The 21,058-nt window shown below is 47.9% G+C and overlaps 1 protein-coding gene and 1 long non-coding RNA gene across 7 annotated transcripts in view; one reads left to right on the top strand and one right to left on the bottom strand.

Moving 5' to 3' along the window:
- Window positions 1-160: 160 nt before the first annotated feature.
- Window positions 161-8,923, top strand: LOC308571372. The gene is made up of 2 exons (XR_014001335.1): window positions 161-1,108; window positions 5,922-8,923. It is a non-coding gene; the product is annotated as an uncharacterized lncRNA (long non-coding RNA).
- MLLT6 (MLLT6, PHD finger containing) overlaps window positions 3,791-21,058 on the bottom strand; it is a 99,635-nt gene continuing 82,367 nt past the window's right edge. For 4 of the 6 annotated variants that reach the window (XM_081166158.1, XM_081166156.1, XM_081166160.1 and 1 more), the window contains exons 11-20: window positions 19,330-19,514; window positions 17,913-18,030; window positions 16,791-16,857; window positions 16,095-16,234; window positions 15,155-15,343; window positions 14,210-14,298; window positions 13,410-13,765; window positions 11,885-11,993; window positions 11,046-11,402; window positions 3,791-10,469 (exon numbers count right to left, since the gene is read on the bottom strand). In XM_081166158.1, coding sequence (XP_081022284.1) covers window positions 10,425-10,469; window positions 11,046-11,402; window positions 11,885-11,993; window positions 13,410-13,765; window positions 14,210-14,298; window positions 15,155-15,343; window positions 16,095-16,234; window positions 16,791-16,857; window positions 17,913-18,030; window positions 19,330-19,514 — 1,655 coding nt within the window. In that variant the 3' untranslated portion in view covers window positions 3,791-10,424. The remainder of the gene's footprint in view (window positions 10,470-11,045; window positions 11,403-11,884; window positions 11,994-13,409; window positions 13,766-14,209; window positions 14,299-15,154; window positions 15,344-16,094; window positions 16,235-16,790; window positions 16,858-17,912; window positions 18,031-19,329; window positions 19,515-21,058) is intronic. The other 2 variants (XM_081166159.1, XM_081166161.1) reach the window with 2 other exon arrangements.

Raw genomic sequence — 21,058 nt, 5'->3', positions numbered from 1 at the left:
CCCTCAGCGAGGCACCAGCCCCACCGGAAGCCGCAGGTGTTTCTGTTTCCGCCCCGCCGGCAGCCCCTGAACCGGCGACGAAAGGTTCCTAGCTGGCTCTTGCGGGAGCTCGAAGCCCGGGGAGGGAGGGGAGAGGCGGGTGACCTTTTGCCCTGGAGCAAAACTGAGGAGCCTCGAGGGAGAAGGTTCAGGTTTACCAGAAGCAAGTTTCTTAGGACTTGCTGGATTTTGCAAGAATTGGATACCAGAAATTAGGGGGGAAGCAAAACCCCTTTGCAACACAAAAGCCCTAGCTACGCCACTGCGCCACAGGCAGCAGAATCCAAGGAATGCCTCCATGGGTGCCTCTCTCCCAGTGAGAATAAGAAGAAGTTGCAGTGGCTTCCAACGAGAACTTGTGAGAACCTCACAAGATCTCATGGAGGCCTCCAGGGGCCTCTGCGTGATTTTGAGGGGCTTTTGTGAGATCTCACCAGAAGCCGCAGTCACATGACCCTGATAAGCAGGGCTTTGGCGGGAGCAACAAGGGGGGAGCAAAAGGCACACCGGACGGCACCTTCCCATTTTGCCTCAGGTGGCAAAAAGGGTTGGGCCGTCCCTGCCAAACAAGAGGCATTGTCACAGTTTGAGAGTACATCCCAGCCAGGCAAAAGCACTCCAGAGAGGTTTGGGAGAAGGCTAGTGGGGAGAGAGAGCTGAGGGCCACAAAGAGACACCTGGAGGTCCGCATTTGTTCTCTGGGCCTGAAGTTCCTCAACCCAGCTGAAAAAGGCTTCTGGATGGTTTTACATTTTTACAAAATGTAAGGGCCCTTCTTCGGGATAAATACAAGTTTATCAAAATGAGAATGGGGTGGGGAGGCAGTGTTGGTAATCAGTCTTCCTTCAGAGCTCCTTGCTGCAGTTTCCACACTTTGCAGTGCATTTCCCCCATCTTATTTGCAAAAAAGTCTGGTTTTTGACAATAGCACGTTTGTTGTGTGGAGCTCCAATAATTTAATTGTGTGACCTGGATTTGCTCAAATACAGTTGTGATACAAAGATATTTTATTCTGCCTTTTACAGGACAGGAATGAAAGGAGGGGAGTTAGCAAAAGCATAAGCAAAGGGTAAGTAAGCAGCACTTGGGCATTTGAGATTTCCCTGTTGCTGTTAATCCCATTCCAACCACTGTGAATTTTCTCATAGGAAAAAGTAAATGTTTTACATTTTAACTCATGCTTTCCCCGTGAGAAGTGTCTCTTTGTTAAAACGCCATAAAAGAAACCTAGCGCATCTGGCCTGCCCCCCTCACTCAGTACAGATTTCTTTTATATATACTGTAATAGAAAAAGTACACACACCTGCTTGTTTTACTATGCTGCTTTCCCCCACAGCTAAATATTAATAGGAATGTTCCAAATTCAAATGTTGGCCAACATTTCAAATTCAGTTTAACATCCATCCCTGATGTTTTGAAGAGAGGGGATTTGCCCTCAACTAATTTGCAAATCTGCCACCTGTTCTTTGTGCCTCTTTGGCATCTGCATATTCATGATTTTGTAACTTCTGTAACTGCATCAGACACACTGCAATCTCAGCTGCAGTAAAGCATATTTTTGAAGTGTGGCTGTCAACATCAGTTCTGGCGTAGTCTGACGTTACCAAAACCCAAAGGCAGAAATAAAAAATTTATGGGAAAATGTGCTAATTAAAATTAAGAAATTTTTTTTTAGGCTCATAGTTATTTACAATTTAGAAATCTCTCCTTTGTCATCATATCCAGCCAAACCATGCCTAGAACATGCATGTGCTCTGATTTAGATTGGCTTATTCAAACCCCATTGCCTTGGAATACCATTGCACCTGTTTAGGTAAACCAGCTCAAATCCTGTGCAGACACATCAAACATTATTCCTAGGGAAAGGCACTTCTGGGATTTTTTGCTGCAGGTACCCAAATAACTTGACCAGTCTTGACTTGCAGGGGATTTGCTGTTCCGTCTCAGACAGCAAAATCTCTAGCTGTCGGCCCAACAAACAGCTTGGTCATGTACTGCTTTTGTGATATTTCCAGCAAAATCCTATGTCTCCATAGCATTCCACATTGAATAGTTACATTCTTTCACTAACAACTTCTAATGGAGATTAGGGCTGTATACACATTATTGGCTTGAAACACAGTTAGGTTGTTGTTTTTTTACTTCAATTCAGATTGAAGCTGGTTTCACAAGAAAAGACAGGATACAGATATGGATTGTGGTGAACGTGGTATGTATACTGCTTCCCAAACTTACAGTGGGAGCGCATTGGATGCAGAGTAAACGGGTGAGTGTACACAGCCTAGAAATATCTGATCTCACACTCTTCAGAGCTGAGCAACAGAACCCAAGCAAGGGAACTGAGATGGAGCCAGCATGAGGAGGAAAAGCCACACAACCCCACAGAAAGTGGATGTTCAGACAGGAGGCCCGTGTCGTCTTGTGTTCTCTTCTTACTGGGCTGTTATATGTCGTCATATTGCGTATGTCATTTACCTTTATTTTACCTATATTACGTAAGATTTCTGCTGCCCTTTTGGACTCTACGCTTAGCCTGGGTTCAAGGTCCAAAGACATTACTGCTGCTTGAATGAGATGAAGCAGTGCTCTCAGCCTCCCTTACAAATCCGGAGGGTGTGTTTTCTCTTACATTTTATTTGGCTGACTGAGGGTAAGCAGGGAAGGAAGTTGACAGAAAAAGGAGCCATTTGCACTCTTACTTTCCACACAGTCTTCATAGGTCGCCATCTGATTCAAATCATGCTCCTTTGAGGGACCCCTTCACACACACCTGGTGCTACATGGAAGCCCCTTGGAGCATTTTTACATGTTTGTGCAGTGTATGAATATGACAACAATGTACGTGGTGGAGAAGCATGAGCAAAATTAAAGGGAAGAAGATATCATATGACAGGATGTGTGTGTGTGTTGAAAAGCAGGGGCAGGTTTTTAGTTGTTTTCTCACATCCTAATTACATTTTCTGGAGGGAATGATCAAATTGTTACAGGAGTGGGATCTCCCGATTCCCACTCTGGAGTCTCTGTTGCAAATGCAACGATGCATGGAAGATGCCTGTCTGAAGAAATGCAGTAAGCACATCTGGGGAGATTGGGCGACCTGTTGCAATTCCAGTGTGCATGGAATTCCATTCCCCATTTCATCAGGCAGGCATCTTCCATGCATTTCTGTATGTTGCTTCTGTGTTACATGCCAGTAATCACCTTCACCATAGTGGGGGGGGGCAGCCTCTCCTGAAGAGAACCACCACATGCCAGGGCATTGGGTGCATAATCTGCGGGCTGTGTGCTGTTGGTGGGTGGGGTTGAAGCCAGCAGTGGGCAAGGCAGAGCCTTTCCATCTCCCTCCCTGCCCAGAGACTGCCAGAGGGTGGACAGACCAGTTTTAGAATCATAGAATTGTAGAGTTGGAAGGGACCATGAGGGCCATCTAGTCCAACCCCCTGCCTTCATTTGCCCAAGCTGCAACAAAACATGTCTCTGCTGCAGTGGTCTCTACAGCCACAGCAGGTGCCACAACCTCACCCACAAACTCCTCCATTGTCTCCCAAGACAGATGGATGACAACAATTTCTTTCTTTCTTTCTTTCTTTCTTTCTTTCTTTCTTTCTTTCTTTCTTTCTTTCTTTCTTTCTTTCTCTCTCTCTCTCTCTCTCTCTCTCTCTCTCTCTCTCTCTCTCTTTCTACAGCAAGCAAACACCTATATATTGTATTTTACCAGACCACAGAAGGCAGAAGGGACAACCCTTAAAGGTGTATTGAAAAAGAATCTTTTATTTTAAAAAAGTGATCCAAAAGTCATCTACCATTTCCAGTTGGCAAGGCTGGAAATTATTTGTTTGTAGAAGAATTTATATCCTGCCCTCCCAGAAGACCTCCTCCACCTCCTTCTATCAGGGCAGTGTGACACCACATAAATACAACAGAATACAATCAATAAAAGTACAGCACCATCGGAATGAATAAACAGACAACAGCATTATAGAAGCAGCATAGAAGCAATTTAAATAGGAACTCCCAATTGTTAAGAAGGTTTTGCCTGGCCCTGAAAGATAACTTAGTAGAAAGCTCAGAAGAACCTCCTGCTTCGGGTAACATCTTGCCTGATGAAGTATTCTGGAGAACGGGTTACTATTTTGTGACATTTTAGTATGGGCCTTATAAAAGCATTTACCAACTTCGGATTTTGGCAGTTTATGGACCAACAACACAGCTATTTTTGCTTCCTATGTCTCCTGGGAGAGTATTCCAAAGCTGGGGAGAAAAGGCGGTCTCCTGGAAGTGGACTCAATGTCTACATAGCAAGAAGCACATCACAACTATACAGAATAGAAACAAGGATGACCGATACCCCAAAACTATAACATCTATTTATTTCTTAATGATTTTTTTCCTTCCTTCTTTGGTTAGCAATGGGTACAGCCTTTAATTTTAAACTTCACAGAGGTGTACATAGTTTTAAAGTTGTAAATGCGCCTTTCCACCTGGAAGATTGTATCTGCTTGCAGACAAGAAATACAAGTGGGTTATTTAAAAAAGGACTGCTTATATGGTGGACCTTTTAAAAAATATAAACTAAATTTATAGTTCCCTCGTGAAAAGCCTTGCCAGCTCAAAATGCACTGGAATAACTTTTGGTCATTATTTATTCATTTATTTATTTAGAAACATCACTTCTGCTTTCCACGGCTCAACGCAAGAAAAGGCAACCTGTGGCTCCCCAGATGTTGCCAAGCTCCGAGAGCCCCAGTCGCAACACCTGGACGCCCACAGATATCCCACTCCTGCTTTAGCACACTGCCCTCTACTGAGGGACTCCGGAAATGCTCGTTCCCATTACAGTATTCCCTTTCTTCTCTAAGCGCACATTCTGCTGACATTTTCTCACACGGGCCATTCTGGCCTAGCTGGCGAAACCCAACGCCTTGATCAGTGCTTGCATTAAAATGGGGGGTGGCTGCCCTGTGTCCCCTCCAGATGTTGTTTGTCTCCAACTCCCATCTTCCCCAGCAACGTGGCCAACAGTCAGGAAATGATGGGAGTTGTGTTCCAAGAACATTTGAAGGACACCCAGTGTGGGGAGAGGGGAAGGAGAAAATTTCCCACCCATGATATCACTCTATGCTTAGTTAAATTTGAAGGGGGACAGCCCCAATTGTTTTAGTTTCTTAAAGTCTTTGATATTAATTATTATTATTTATTATAATAAAGAACAGTGAAGCAGCATAGAAAAAATATATCTTAGCTACATTACCTTAATTGCCAAAATATATATATACATCTTTTCCTCTTTAATTAAAAATAACAACTACCAAGGAGGGGAGGGGTGTTAGGCACAGGCAAGGTACTAAAACGAGACATTAGCATTAAAAGATGGGTATAAAGAAATATACCCCAGTGCAACGAAATGTGGAGATTACTCCTTTTCCTCCAATTTTTATTTTTGTCCTCTTCCTGCCAAGGAAGAGACTCCAGTGCTCTTGCCCCGGTGCTTTTTCAAAGCACCACAACTAGTCTGCCTTACGTACAGATTTTTCGCGCTGACCTTAATGCCTGTGTTAGAATCATGGAGTTGCGGAATTGTAGAGTTGGAAGGGATCCTGAGGATCATCTAGTCCAACTCCTTGCAAAGCAGGAATTTCAATTAAATCATACATGACAGATAGCCACCCAGCCTCTGCTTTAAAAACCCCAATAGTTAGAATTTCAAGTCAGTTTCATTCCTGGGACACAGTTCCTGAACTCCCAAGTTTGTTGGACAGGTGCTTTGGCTGGAAAAGGTGCAGTAAGGACAACCCAAATGACTGATCGGCTGCAGGAGCACCTTCCCTATGAGGAAAGGCTGAAGCATTTTTGAATCTTTAAAAAATGGATGAATTTCACAGCCAAACATAACAAACTGCCAAACTACATGAAATGCTGGAGATCTGTGATGAGATGGACTGAGAGCCACCAACTTGGATGACTTTAAAGGAGGACTAGGGAAACTTAGGGAAGATGAGGCTATCAATGACTACCACGATGGCTGTGTTCTCCAACCACTGTCAGAATGCCCTCATAAGTCTTGATAGAAAGCCATGGCCCAAACTGGTAGGCTTTGTAGGAGAAAACATTGTGGCTGAAACAGACAGGAGGGAGGTGATAGCTGCCATTTTTTAAGAGAGAGCAGGTGCATTTGGATGATTCCAGAAATAAGTGCTTCCTCCCATACCCCACAAGCCTCTTGCACCTACACATTCTCTCTCTACTGGCTGTCTAAATTTTAGCTTGAGATCTATTCCGATCCAAACGTTTGGTGAAGCCAGTAAGCTTTTTCTCAGTCAGATTTCCAGGTCTAACCACACTTCCAAGATGGGTGATTTCCCTAGATAAAAAGAGTCTGGTCAGCATGACCCTGCAACTTCAATAGGCTATGCAAGATGAGAAAACTGGAAAGTATTTTTTCACAACCAGGGCTGAGAGCAGATGGACTTTAAAATGAGGAGTCAACATGGTGTTTTCCCCCACAAAGTGGGCTGCCCAACTCCTCCACACCCCTGTTCTAATTCTTTTGGCAGACCCATTGAACAACAAATTAAACTCTGATTGAATAACTCACCTTGCGTTTCCCTCTATGTTTCAGGTGAGCTCTCTGCCTCTCCTCTATATTTAAGTTCATCTGATCTACCATCTGCTTAGTGACTTAAAGAAAAATGCCCTAATTTTTTAAAGACTGCCACAACTATTTGTCAGATCATAGATGTGTGGAATATACACCCTAAGTACACCCTTCACCATCTCTTAGGTTGGGTATATGCGCCTATGAGCTCATAGGAGCATCCTACGACAAGTAGCACCAGTAAGCAAGCTGCTACATTTGCACAGAGTTGTGTGCATCATTCAGGCATTGCCATTTGACCTGAACATGCTATTGCCAGTTCTTTTCTTTGGGACTCAGGAGGGAGGCTGCATGATTTGTGGTGGCCTAATGGACAGAACTGGCATACTTGAGTGCATGTCCTCCTTCCCCACAAAATTTCCTGCATTGACACCTCTTTAGATAAATCTTTTGCCCGCCAGGACAAGCTCACTACTACTTGAACCGCAGCATCCCAAACTGAATGCCAGCTGCCCAAACCATCTTTCCACTCACTAGTTCCTTTCAGATGTAATCCAGAGCATAGATTAATGTTTTTTTAGGGCATTATTCCAGATGAATGGCAGCCCACCTAAGACTTGATAAAATCCCCCCTTCCAGGTGAGTCTTTGAAGCCACAAAGCATGCCTGGTGGGTTGGACTGGGCACATAGCATTCCTTAAGTCAAAGAGACCAGACAGGGCTGGGACTGGATTTTGAGGACAAATATATCCCCACAAAACCACTAGGGGGCAGCAAGGAGATAGTGGGGGGGTGAGATTTCAGAACGCAACCCCTGAAAGTGTAATGGGGTGAATGTGGGATTCTCATGCTTGTGATGATGTGTGAACCCCAAATCTACCTACCCATGAAATGGGTCAGTCTCCAGCCAGTCTGGTGGCATGCATTTTCCAAGCATGTGCCTGCCAGTTAACACAAATGCAGGGGTAGGTGGGGGAGGCATATTCAGGGTAGGGTGGACAAGCAGGAGAGGGCTGCTTAAGCCTTCTCATGCCTGCCATCATCCATTCATATGTTATGCTACACACCCACACCCCACCAATTTTCTCTGCAGTCGGGCTTCTTCTGGCTTCAGAGCCCAACTGGGAGAAAAGCACTAAAAAGAAAGAGAAAAAAGCTCATGTTTCTGCTTGGTTGTTTTTGCATATGCCCCCTCACTCAGTGTTAGGAATAGAACCAGGGGTCGGGAACCATGTTTTTTTCTTGTACTGTTGTGTATTTGTGCCATCACTAGAGAGGTACAGGTCTCTCTCTCCCAACCGTTATGCACGAAGCCTTGTGCTGCCTTCCTGCCCAGCCAATGCCCTGGCCCTTCCCTCCTCTGCTTACAGAGTCCCCTTTCTTCTCCAAACCATTCCCAATTGTGAACTTGCCCCTTCACATCTGCCTATTTTCACCTGTGTGCTTCTTCAACTTGCCTTCTTTTAGGGGAAGTTCCACGTGGCCACTTCAGGAACCCACCTCAGGGTACTTCCCTCCTGTCTCCCCCCTGCTTATCGAATCAAATTTAGTTGGGAGTCCATGGGTATGTGAGTAACAATTGTGCAAATCCAGCATTTATTGGCAGGAAACCTTAAAAAGTCAAACCTGCAATTCCAGGGAGAGGAAAGTTAGTATGGCTGGGAAGAATATACCACCGCAAACCAGTGAGAAGGGCAAAAGTCCACTGGCGTGGCTGGATGAGGAACTCTGCAGGTGTTGGCTGAGCATCTGCTTCCCAATCCAGCTGCCTGATGGCACCACAGATTCCCAACAGGAGACTGAGGACAACACCAACCAGTTGTTTACAGGAATGGGGGCGGCAAGGGGCTGGATGTGGTCCTTCCCTGACTTCCAACTCTGAATCAAACAGTTGATCTGTGCAATTGCTTTCTTAAAAAACAGACAATTTAAAACAAAACAAAAAACACCAGCGATCCAAGGCCACAGTTGGGCAGTTGGACAAGAGCCAAGAAGATCCACACCAGAATGACAGTGAAGGACAAAACTGATCTGGAATGTGGCAGAAGTGCTGGCCTGGATGCCTTTCAAAGAGGAGTCTGCTGTCCAAGCAGTAAGTGCATAATGTTGATGGGTATTTCTGTCTGTGAACGCTCTGCTGAAAGGGTGGGGGAAATGTCAAGCGTCATTCCATTTTCTAGCTGCTCCTTTATTAGTGCCAAAGCTGCCATGATGAGAAGCTGCCTGGTTTCCATGTGGAAAAGCTGCTGCTCTTGTCAGTTTCCAGTAGTTTTCTGTTGAACAAATTAACCCCCCCCCCCACACACCACACCCCTACAGCACATTCACACACACACAAAATGTGGAGCCAGGTACATCTGTTTACGTGAAACAAACCAAACCAAAGGATGAAATCTTGAAAAGATGCTGTGATTTTTCTCCCCGCCCCCCCCCTTTACTTCAAGCATCCAACTCATCTGTGGGGCAGGTATTTTTCAAAAAGGGGCAAAAGAAAAAGAAGAAACAAAAGCAAAAAACACACAGGGGAGGGGGGAGATGAATCTGAACAGCAGTGGCCATTCCTGTGGTCATCATCACATGCCCAGCACCATTTGAAAATAGTGCAAATTGGAAGAGGTGGCTGGGATGTGCCCACAATGACATGGAGGCAAGTCTGGGTGGGATTCCTCAGGATATCTGACTTGGATCCCCATTTCCCCTCATCACAACATCCTTTAAAAAGGATGCTTAAAGGAGAATGGAGCTGACTCTCTGGAGATGGGAGAGGGCTCACACTGGTGGGAAGACCAATGCTCTTGTCAGCTAGGACCTGATTTAGCTTAGAGCTTTTGACTGGGCTGGAAGATGTTCTTCACCAGAACGGAGCTGCTTTGGAGGTGGAAGGAACAGCTCCTGCCCTTAGATGAAGTCTCCACCCTGCCTCTTTGCTGTTGGCTTTGGGTGGCTGGTCTGACCGAGTAGGAAAAGGTCCTTTTCTGGAGGGGCTGGAAAGCACCTTGATGGTGAGCGGTGATTGCTTGCAATGGCCTTGTTAACTGCAGGGCACCTAACAAAGCCTCCTGAAGGTATGGAAGAGAAGGGTCGTACTCAAGTATGGAAGCGAGGGGTTGTTTCCTTCAGGTCAGTGTTTAAGACCCCTGGCTGTGGGAGATTTGGGAGAACCGAGTGGCTTTTTCTCCCAGCAGAAACGCTAAGAAAGGCTCATCCGAGTGCACTTCTGAAGACCTCCAGGCTCTCTCACTACAGGATTCCTGCGTGGGGTTTCCAAGTAACGCCTTCCGAATCTCACCCTCTTGTGCATCAGAGACCTCAAAAGCTCCACCCTGTTGCCGCAGCTGGACCTTTCCGCTGCCTTGCACCTTGCTGGATTCCTTATCCCTGGTTTGGAAAATGCCCTGCTCTGCAAAGATAGCATTCCTTCCAGGACCAGGTGGCCACAGTCCGATTAGCTGATCCTACCCTCGAGGGGGGTGTCTTCAGATATCTGATCAGCAGACTGCTTCACTGTTTCTCCTTGGGAGTGCAACTTCTTGTGAAATAAGTGCGGCATCGCAGAGACAGCTGACAAGGGAGCTGGGTGTTGTTCGCTCAACCTGCCTCCTTTGGAAGGGTTCAGTACGACGGGCTCAGAACCGAGGAACGTAGACTCCTGGTGCACCTTTGCTTGGCACTGCTCTGCCCATGGTAGGAAGACTCCCTCTGAAGTCTTGTGGTTGCTCTACGTCTCGGGATCCGTGGCTCAGGCACAGATTGCTTTCCTATAGCAGAGAGCAGCCTGGTATCGCCCAAGTTAACCTTTGTCCTGAACTGGGGCACCTCCCTTTTCGTTCATGCCCTAAACACGAAGATAAAGGAAGAAGCACAGGACAGTCTAAACCGGTTGCATGTCAAAGAGCAATAAAATATAAAGAAAAATATAGGAAATTGCAGCATCCACCACAATAATAGCCCTGCAAGCCTGAAGGCCATTCACCTGCCCACTTCAATTTCCTATGAAATCTTCACATTTCTTTACTCCTTTCTTCTCCATCTAGTGCTCCCTGAGGTCTCTTTGTCTTAGTTCATTGCCTACTCTAACCCTCCTTCCTTCAGCCACCTTCCCTGCTCAGCTCCCTGCTGCTGGCATCCTTGTCTCAGACAGACTCTCCCACTAACACTTCCAGCCTTCATCTCCCCTTCACCCAGACCCCTTATCACCTCTCATTTCCTTCTGAAAGAATCCAACCTGTCCCTAGATTATGTAGATTTCCTCCCCACTTAGTCAAAATTATCTCCTGCTCTCCACAAAGCAGCCGTGTGCTTTGTCATCGTTCCACGGCTAACCCTTTCCCCCCTAGCTGGGAGAAAACCTGTGAACATTCCGTGACATCACAGCAGCTAAGCTGTTGGCAGGCGATGGCCTGATACCCACCATTCCCTTCTGGCTGCTGTTGTCACCTTGCAGGTTGAGGAAAGGGTTGGTTTGTGCGGTGAGGACAGGTGGGATAGTTACCCCTGCTGCAGCTGACATCAGGCTGTTCCCACTGGTGCTGAGTGATGGGGAAGCCATCAAGGAACTGGCTGGATTAAGCTGCTGAGGGGAAATGGAGGCCAGGAGGTTACTGTTGGCAACTGAAGCTGCAGGGGCACTGGAGTGAAGGAGGGATGTGGAGGTAGCCGGCCCAAGGCCAGTCATGGACAACTGGGAGGAGCTGGCCATCTGGAGCCGCTGCAGCTCCCTCTTCTGCTGAATCTGTTGAATCATCTGGAATACCAAAGCCTGCTGCTCCTGGGAAAACAAAATTGCAAAGGTCAGCTGCAGAAGGATCTTGGCAGCTCTCCCTCCACACCAACAGGAGAGAGGAACTAGGGGAAGGAGTGCTCCCATAACTTAGGTCTGCCACCCCAGTCATGGCCTGGAGCAGGAAGGAAAGCTCTGTCTGAATCAGCACCCTATGCTATGGGATTTCATCTGTTTCTTGAGGTGCCCCCTCACAGGGATCTCCACCCCGTAGTTCAAGAGCCACCGCTCTGCCTACTGTCTCTACACCACTCATAATGTTATGAACCTCTCTCATAATTCCTCCGCACCCCAGTCTTTGTCCCCCCAGATGATAAAGGCTTTTTTCATCCTTTCCTGGAACTTCCACCCCAGCCTTTCCCCTGCCTCCCAAGTGTAAGAAGCCAAGGCACCTCATCAGCTGCTTAGCCCCTTGCCTGCTACAACTGTGGGCAGGAGTAGGAGGAGCCAACCAGAGCAGAGGTACTTACTGGGTTGAGTGGCTGCGAAGTCAGGAGCTGCTGCAACTGCTGGAGCTGGAGCTCGTGCTGGCTGAGGAGCTGCTGCTGCTGCTCAGTCAGGTGGCTTGTGCTGGCCATGCTGGAGAAAGGGAAGAGGGACAAAGCGCTGAGGGGGGGGGGGGTTAGACAGCTATCTCCAGAAAGAGTGGGGCCACGCCCCAAAACATTGGTGCTCAAGACAGAAAAGCCAACTGACACCTCTGGTTCTAATTTCACCCCAAGAAACCTCCCCAAAACAAACAAGAGCTGAGGCAACAGGAGTGCTGTTTGGGTCAAAGAGGGCTTGAAAATAACTTAATGGTTCACTGTGTCCCCTGGGTCAGATTTGCCTGCCTCCCACTCTGCCACCTTCCAATGGAACTGAAAATTGGCTGCGTTAGGAGGCATGCCAGGCATGCTCCCTCACCTGGCCTCATGTATGGGAGGGCAACGTGCGGCGTGGCTCTTATACAACCTCACTGCACTGCTCTCAGGCGCTTCCCACAGAGGCACTTGGTTGGTCATTGTAAGAACAGGATGCAGGACCAGCTAGGCCTTTGGTCTGATCCAGGAGAGCATTCATTTCCCCACCGCCTTATGGCAAGAGACCATGCAAACTGTTGATGCAAACTGGCGGTCCAGAGAAGGCATGAGTCTTGCTCCCCTGCTGTCATGCTTCCCTTATTGTGTCTCCTTCCCCCACCTTTGGTCACTTATATGCCTTAAAGGTTAGAAACTCTTTTCCCTTTTACTTGCACCCAGGTATAATTCCTGCAGTCTCGGAACTGCAAGGTGCACGTAGCCCTAGTTTGGATCTTTCCAAACTGCAGGTTGGACTACACTTCAAGGCAGGGGTGGAGAATGTTTTTCACACATTCCCTGTTGGGCAACCTTCCAAGGGCCACATGGCAATAGTAGGCAGGGTCAGGGTCAAAAGTGGGCAGGGCAATGGGCCTATGCTTTATGTTTGTACAGTAGGCAAGTTCATACACCTCCCCCACTCTATCCTCCATCCAGACCAGAGTTCAAGGAGACATCCCAACCAGGCAAAAGTACTCTAGGTGTGAAGCAGGATCACTGAGGGGCGTGGCTTGAGGAGAGTTCCGAGGGCCAGACAGAGAGGCCTGGAGGGCTGCATCTGGCCCCAGGCCTGATGTTCCCTACTCCTGCTTTATGGTGAGCACACATCTCTGCATCTCCTGCTTCCATCACTGATGCCTTTTCATCATTTTGTGCCTTGCCTGGATGATATAGCTCAGGGGTATGCACAAACCTTGCAAAACACACCACATGTGATTAAATGTGGGAGGCCAACCATGAACAGCAGGTGTGGGTGAAAGCCAAATGCCCGGGAGCCTGGCAGAGTAGGTGGGGACAGCTACCGCCCCTGAAGCTTTCACCAATAAAATGCTTTTCTGGAACGTGTGGCAGAACTCTGGCCAAGTAGAGCCCCTTTATGCACTGCAAACCCACCTCCATCTGTTCCTCCCTCCCTCCCCTCCTTCCTGAGCCTTACCTGCTTTGGTTGCTGGAGAGCTGCAGGTTTGGGGGCCCACTGCTTTGCACCAAGAGGGGATTCTGGGCCTGGGTGGCCACTGCTCCATTCAGACCTCCCAGGATGCCGTTGATGGGTACCTGCTGCCCTCCTGCCAGGCTCCCAAGTAGACCATCCACCAGGCTGTGATTGGCAGGGGCGCCTCCCCCGTGGACAGTCCCCATTGCCCTGGCCAAGCCGTTCACTGGTGGTGGCTGTTGCACCCCAGTCGTCATCGGGAGGGAGGCAGGGCTCTGCTGCAGCAAGGGCAGCGGGGGAGGCGTGCTGTGGAAGGAGAGGGAGGAGCTGCTTCTGCTGGGGCAGCCGGAGTGAGGATCCTGCAAGGAGGGAGGAGAAAGGAGGGGAAATCATTCTGGTGTGCAAGGGATCCTACCTAGGGGCTGCCTGTGACTGAATCCAGCACATCCCACCAAAGGGAAAGGCATCTGCCAGGTCCAAACTGCTGGCAACAGGGATGGCATTTTGATGCCCAAGCTAATGAGTGTGTGTGTGTGTGTGTGTAACCCTTGTGGGCGGTCTCCTGTGCCAGCCCCTGTGGAAATGAATGGAAGCCACGCAAGGGTGCTGCCACACTCATACACAGCTCCCACTGATTTCATGGCAGCTGGTGCTGCAGGAGATATTCCCCATTGGCTGGTCTGCCTGCCACTCGGCCACGCTCCATGGCACTCCAAATCTGCCATGGAGGAGCCGCTTCTGGCTGGCGGGGGTGAAAGTTCCAATAAGCAACAGTGGGGAGAACGGAAAGAGATGCTCCGTACCTCGGAGGAAGTGGAGAGCGAGTTTTCGATGCCAAAGCTGTTCTTGCAAGGAGGGCTCTTGCTGATACTCAACGAGTCGCTGTTGCACGCTAGAGGGAAAAAGAGAAAATCAGGAAGCCTCTCCAGAGAACATCTCCACAGCTGCAGAGCACCTTGTGTCTCCGACTTAGCCCAGCTTAGCCCACCCTATCCAAGGTGACGGCTAAGAGCTTCTGGATCACACTGAATGCATTGGGTCTGTGCCTCTTTCTTTTGAGTTATATATGTTGTTGGCATCTGACTGTCTCAAGATACAATGGAGTGCGCCTCTGGGGATGAAGTCAAGGGCTGCATTAGCTGCACCAAAGTGACCTCTCTGGGTTCAAGCCTGGGCAGTGTGTATGGAGGTCCTGGGCTGCCCAGACAAGACTCTCGTCTTGGCCTCACTGATGTGGTCCAAAGGACAGCAGAGCAATACGTTTGGCACCAGCTTGGCTGCAGGAGTTGCCAGAAGGAGGCACACAAGGCACCATCCAACCATCTTAGGGACTTCACCGCAGATTTGTGTAGGGTTTACTCCTTAGCCCTTTCTTCTCTCAAAGATAACTTGCAAGGCAGAGGTGGTTTAGGATCAGAGTTTTCCTTCTCCTAGATGGGCTACCTTCCCAGGTTGATGAGCCTCATCTGCCCCTCACTTCCCACTACAGCATGTGCAGAAACCACCATATATGCTGATTTCTGACTCTCCTTGTCTGCAAAGTGGCTGAGGAACCAAAAAAGGCCAAACCATAAAGTTTTGTTTTGTTGAGGAGGAGCTGAAAACCCTCTTAGTTAAGATTAAGGAAAAGGAAGTTGAGGGACATAAAAGCACGGTATCCCATAAATGGGATGCCATGACTGGAAAATGTCCTTGTCAGGAATTAAGAAACAACCAGGCAGGGCTTAGAGGAGAGTTCATCTCCATACCATTGGAGGCCAGGATGTACTGAGCCTGGCCTGCAGGGCCGTTGCTGGTGGTGACCACTGGGAAGGGGACAGAGAGCTGGACGTTGAGAAGCTGCAGGCGCTCCTTCTTAGCCGCCAAAGTCATGATCTGCTCCTGGAGGCGCTGGTTCTCTTTCTGCAGCGAATGAAGGGCCTTGAGCATTTCTACAACTGCAGAAAACGTGGATGGGAAGGGGGCCAGGGGCAGGAGGAGAGACAATGAAGAAGGGTCGGGAGTGGAGAAGGGTGGGAAGGGAACAACAGTGACACAGTTAGAGCATACACGAAAGGGAGGAGGCAGTAAAATAAGGAGCACAATCAATGAAGTCAACAGGCTGCCCATAATTCTCTGCCCACTGATTTGCACAGAAAGGAGCCCTCATTCATTCGCCTATTATATTTTCACCCCACCCTTCTTTGAAGAAGTGCTGGGTAGCACACATAGGACCGCCCCTGTCCCCCTTTGCAACAGCCCTGTGAAGTAGGCTGGGAAATAAGTAAGTGGCCCAAGGTCATAAAACATTCTTGGCTTGGGGGATGCATTGGAACACAGGTCTCCATGGTTTGAACCCAAAGCTCTAACCATCAGAGCACACCTGCAACTTGAGGCCCTGTACTCCCTGATGGTCAGGAATGAGGTCCAAAGGTCTGAGAGGTGTGAGGTTCGATCTTCCAACATCCGCATGAAGTGGTTCTTTCATTTTATTTTTTAAAGAAATGAACCTCTTCTCTGCACATCTGCTTTGCTTGTTGACATATGGCATCAGAATGCCACCTCCCCATCCCTAAGCAAGCCTTAGCAGGGGAAGTTTTCTGCAGAATGGAGATAGCCTGATGGGAGAAGTATACATGAGTGAGGTTTGCCCCCATCCTTAGCCCCTGAGCAAAGGCAAACAGTTCCACAAGGTCTCCTGCGACTCACTGTTAACACCGGCTTCTCCATTGCCCTGTTTCTCCAGGAGCTGCTCAATGTTTGGTGTAGCCTGGGGAACGTTTTCCAGCTGCCCGCTGCTCGTTGATACTGTCTGGTCAAAGAGAGTGGGGAGGCTGCTGATGGGGGACCTGCAGAGGGAACAGAGTGGTGGGAAAAGTGTTGTCAGAAGGGGAACGACAGTCAACACACCTCCTAAAACAAGCTATTAAGTCCATTTGTCTCATGTTAAGAACTCCACATCAGCTGGAAGACTGCAAGATGTAAAAAAGTTCAATTCTGTATGTATTATGAAGATTCCATATGTTTTTGCTTATTTGGCATCACCAGCCACAGGGAGACACCTTGTCAACACCCCCTGCCCTGCCATTTCTCTGCACCTGAAATTTCACCAGGCACTGCATATTCAAGGGTATCTTCTCAGAAAAGCTACTCTCTCCACATGCAATGAGGATTTGTGAAAGGAAACATGTTAGTTATCCTGTCATGCCCCCACTGGTTTTGTCTTCCCTATTAGTCTGTTGTGTGGTGCAACCCTATCTCTGGATGACGATATTATTATTATTATTATTATTATTATTATTATTATTATTATTATTATTATTATTTTATCCTTGCTAGTTAAGCAGTGCATTGTTTCCTTCTCTCCCCCGCCCCCAATGCAGTATTTCAGGCAAATAAACTTACATGGAAGAAAGACTTTCTTGTGGTGATGACCCTCGGCAGACAAAATTACAGTCTTCCAAATCTGCTTCTGGAAGTGGAAATATATAGAGTGGCTTAAAAAAATTATTTACAGACAACCTCCCCAACACTACCGTAAACGCTTGATACGGCAGAAGACCTGACCAGACATGATGCAGCACTACTGTTTGTTCAAACCCAGATTCTGTATTAAAACCTGCTGCTTAAAAGCCTAAAAACTTTTGCCCTTTTCTCCAAGGACACGCCACATCCAATATCAAAGAGGGCATCTGGGAGGGCATATTCTAGGGAAGTAAGCTTCAAGTAGGGATTGAAGTTTAGCTCTCCCTATGCCCCTATTTGCTCTTTAATAAAGGGCCCCAGTTTTAAAAGAGAAGACCACGGTTTATAGAAGCAGGTCTATCGTTGTGTCTAAATCGACCTGCAAAATCCCTGGGTGATTTGCTACATTAACACAATTTTGCTCAAGTGAATTCAACCGTGATATTATTTATTATAATCACAGATCAATTTGGAGTTTCTCAAAACACAGCTTCCATTTCTGCATACCCACAACTGTCCTACACTCAATAGTTACGCAGTTAACATTTACACTACACAGTATTACACCTTCTGTGGATTCAAAACAAAGCCTCTTAAACCTTCCTGTTGAAACTGAAAACGCTCAGTGCAGCCATAACAACATAACCACTTCCTGTCTTAAGGAATGGTGTTACTCCCACATGCCACCAGATGGCAGGCTAGTGAAGACACTGTGTCAACATAACATGGTCTCTCTCTTTCACTGCGCATGCGCACGTATTTTCCCAAGGGTTCCAGGTCATATTTCTGAAGCTTGCCTGCTGTATTTATACACCAAACAGCTTGATCTTTGTAAATGGCATGTTTTCATTTTTCTTTTTTTAAGGAGTAAATGTGAAACTTTTTTTCCTAGCTTACCCATCACACTTCCCCTCATGTGTGGAAACCTTATCAGCTCTAAAGACTTTGGAACTAAGCAGCATGGGGAAGAAGGGAAGGAGATGACCTTGTAGACAAGTGTGGCCTTGACTTTCAGAAGGACATTCTATAATGAGATCATTTCAAACTTTCCGGTTTGTGTACCTGTCCGGTTGCTTTCAGATTGGTTCAGCAGAGGATTGACCGACAGCCCAGAAGTGAGGGGGCTTCCAAAAATATGCGAGGAAGGGAGACTGAATGTAGATCCTGCCAGGGAGAACACCTGCAGAGGTGCGGACAACAAAGGAAGAAGGGAAAAGAAAAACAGCCATTTCATTTTAAGAGTCGTCTTTTCCAAACTTCTGATCAGAGCTTAGGCTGGTACTGAATGAATGAGCGGAACAGACAGGCAGCAGACAGATGATGTTGGGGCCTCTGTCTTAAAAAGAAGCTTCAAAGCATTTCAGTCTCATGTGGCTGAAGGGACACTTCATTGAAATGAAACCATTTTATTTCTGCAGGAAACGCAGGTGGTGGGGTACCTGGAGGCATGTAAATTAGCCAGAGACTAGAATAATAGGATGTGGGTGGCGCTGTGGTCTAACCACTGAGCCTAGGGCTTGCCAATCAGAAGGTCGGCGGTTTGAATCCCAGCGACGGGGTGAGCTCCCGTTGTTCGGTCCCAGCTCCTGCCTACCTAGCAGTTCCAAAGCACATCAAAGTGAAAGGAGATAAATAGGTACTGCTCCGGTGGGAAGGTAACCGGCGTTTCCGTGTGCTGCTCTGGTTCACCACATGCCCGGAAGCTGTACACCAGCTCCCTCAGCCAATAAAGCAAGATGAGCGCCGCAACCCCAGAGTCATCTGCAACTGGACCTTACGGTCAGGGGTACCTTTACCTTTAGAACAATGGGGAGAGCTTTGGCTTTGGATGCTGAATCATCAGGATGGAATTATGAGAGAGCTTTCTGGATTGCTGCTTCAGTTCACCACCATCAAAGAATAATAGCATTTGTTTTGCTTTTACTTGGGAAACGGCAGTGGTTTCAGAGTCCAGTTAATGAATGTACAAGTTGCAAATCAAAATGAGTGCCTACATTTACCGTGAGGGCTGCAGACCAAGAAGAACGGCACCCTTGACATTTCTCACGCAGCCTAGCATCGTAAAGTGCACCCAGCCACTGAATACTGCTATTCACCAGCAGGTTTTCTGTATTGCATATTCCAAGTTGGCCCACTATAAAGCAGCAAAATCAGCAAGCAGGAGGAGCAGCATGCCTGAACAATGAGGACTTGGGAGTTGCCCAGACCCTGAGAAGCAGCCACGCTTGTTTGCTTCACATTTTACAAATCACGCTCCACAGAGGTCAGTCAAGCCCTAGGCTGTTTCTGTTTGTTTGATGCCTTTTAACTTCTTTACCCTTTTACACACATCAGTCTTAACCAGCCTGGTGCTCTCCGGTGTTGTTTTGACCACAAATCCCATCAGCCCCAGCCAGCACAGTTGTCCTTTAGAACGTGCCCCATGCACCCCCTCAGTGCACAGAAATGACTTAAGAGCACGGATGCTTGAAGTGCTTACCTGGGTTGTGGAGACGGAGGAAGAAGAGGCGGTTGGGATGGCGCTAGCGAAGGGAGAGCGGGTGAGCTGGGGAAGCGACGCAGTGCCTTGATGAGCCAGGAGGCTGGAGGAGAGAGGAGTGCTACACACTGTCCGGAGCACCCCGCCTCCGTGCGAAATCGGATCTTTGTTGCTTGTGTAGATCCCTGCAGGAAGAAATGAAAGCAAGACTTGAAAAGAGATGGCCAGGCACCAAGGAAAAGGATGTCTATAGGTGCTTGTATCGAATTCCCATGTTGCTTCTGCTCCTCTCTCTCAGGATGGTTTGACAACCTTTCCTTTCCTTCTGCATCCTCCCAAAACAATCCCTTTAGGGCACGCCAGTATTGTTCCCATTTTAGAGAACTGGACCAACTGTGGCTGAGGGTTTTTCCAGTGCACAGCATAGCACACAGCACAACAAATGCACCTCTGTTACTTGCCTGATATGTGGGATCCAGATAAGGCATTCTCTCAGCCAATAAGCTGCCAGGGCCGTGGTGCAAAGATCCCTCCGGTGCCCCCCCTTCCCCAGACTTGAGCTTTTTTTAGGGCTGGAGGAGGTGGGCAGCGGCTGAAGGGCGGCTACTTCAGCGGGGAAGAGGCGGAGGCTGGATGCGGCACCTCCTGGCTCAGCCGGCCACCTCGTGCTGCGGTGGCCACGGCAGGCAGCACACCAAGCGAGCGGGCTTGTGCTGAGCCCACTCCTGCAGAGCGTCGGCTCGGTTTTTTTCCCTTTTAGCCTTCTGGTGCCCCACAGAATTCAGTGCCAGAAGGCTAAAAGGGAAAAAACTGACAGCCTCACTCACTCAGCGCGCTTGTTCGGTGTTCCCTGGACTCTCGCGTGGCACCCTCCAGAACTTGGCGTCCCGCACCACTAGCCTCAATGGGTAAGATGGGCCTGTTAACTGCAATGTTTTGATTCTGGAAATGACATTGTTTTCCCCAGCTATTCAGAGCAATGTCGTCTGGAGTGCTTTCTGGAAGGGACAGAAACCCTCTGGACAGTATTCATGAGATTACTGATGACTTAATTATAGAATTCCTGCCTTCAGTGCCCAGTTCGTTCAGTGACTCTAAGGGCAAAGACAGGTGTAAGGTTTGCAGAGCAATGAGACTGATCTGGAAACGCCCTCATTGCATCTAACCCAAATGGAACCATTTCTCTCCAGAATCAATCTCAGAACAAAACAGTTCCCAGAAGCACGCTGTATACAGCACGGCTGGCCTCCTCTGACATCACCAACAGCCTTTCCTCCACCCCCAGAATAGTTTTGCATAAACACCAGGAAGAGTTTTCTAACAGTTGACTAAAAATAATATTATAAGAGCTGTTTGACAGTGGAACAGACTCATAGAATTGTAGAGTTGGAAGGGAGCCCAAGGGTCATCTAGCCCAACCCCCTTGCAATGCAGGAATCTCAACTAAAGCGCCCGTGACAGATGGCCATCCAACCTCTGCTTAAAAACCTCCAAGGAAGGAGAGTTCACAACCTCCTGAGGAGGACCACTCCACTGTCAAACAGCTCCTGCTGTCAGAATGCTCTTCCTGATGTTCAGTCAGAATCTCCTTTCTTGTAAATGGAAATTCTAGGATTCTACAATTCCATCACCATTACCCTTTAAAAACAAAAACAAAACAGTGGATAACATTTCTGTAGTGCTGGGGTTTTTTTGTGTGTGTTGTTTTTTTTTTAAGAAAAAGAACTAC

This window comes from Podarcis bocagei (genome assembly GCF_964188305.1).
Source record: "Podarcis bocagei genome assembly, chromosome: 13".
NCBI lineage: Eukaryota > Metazoa > Chordata > Lepidosauria > Squamata > Lacertidae > Podarcis > Podarcis bocagei.
The sequence above is the reverse complement of the archived record's forward strand: the minus strand, read 5'-3'. Positions and strand labels throughout refer to the sequence as shown.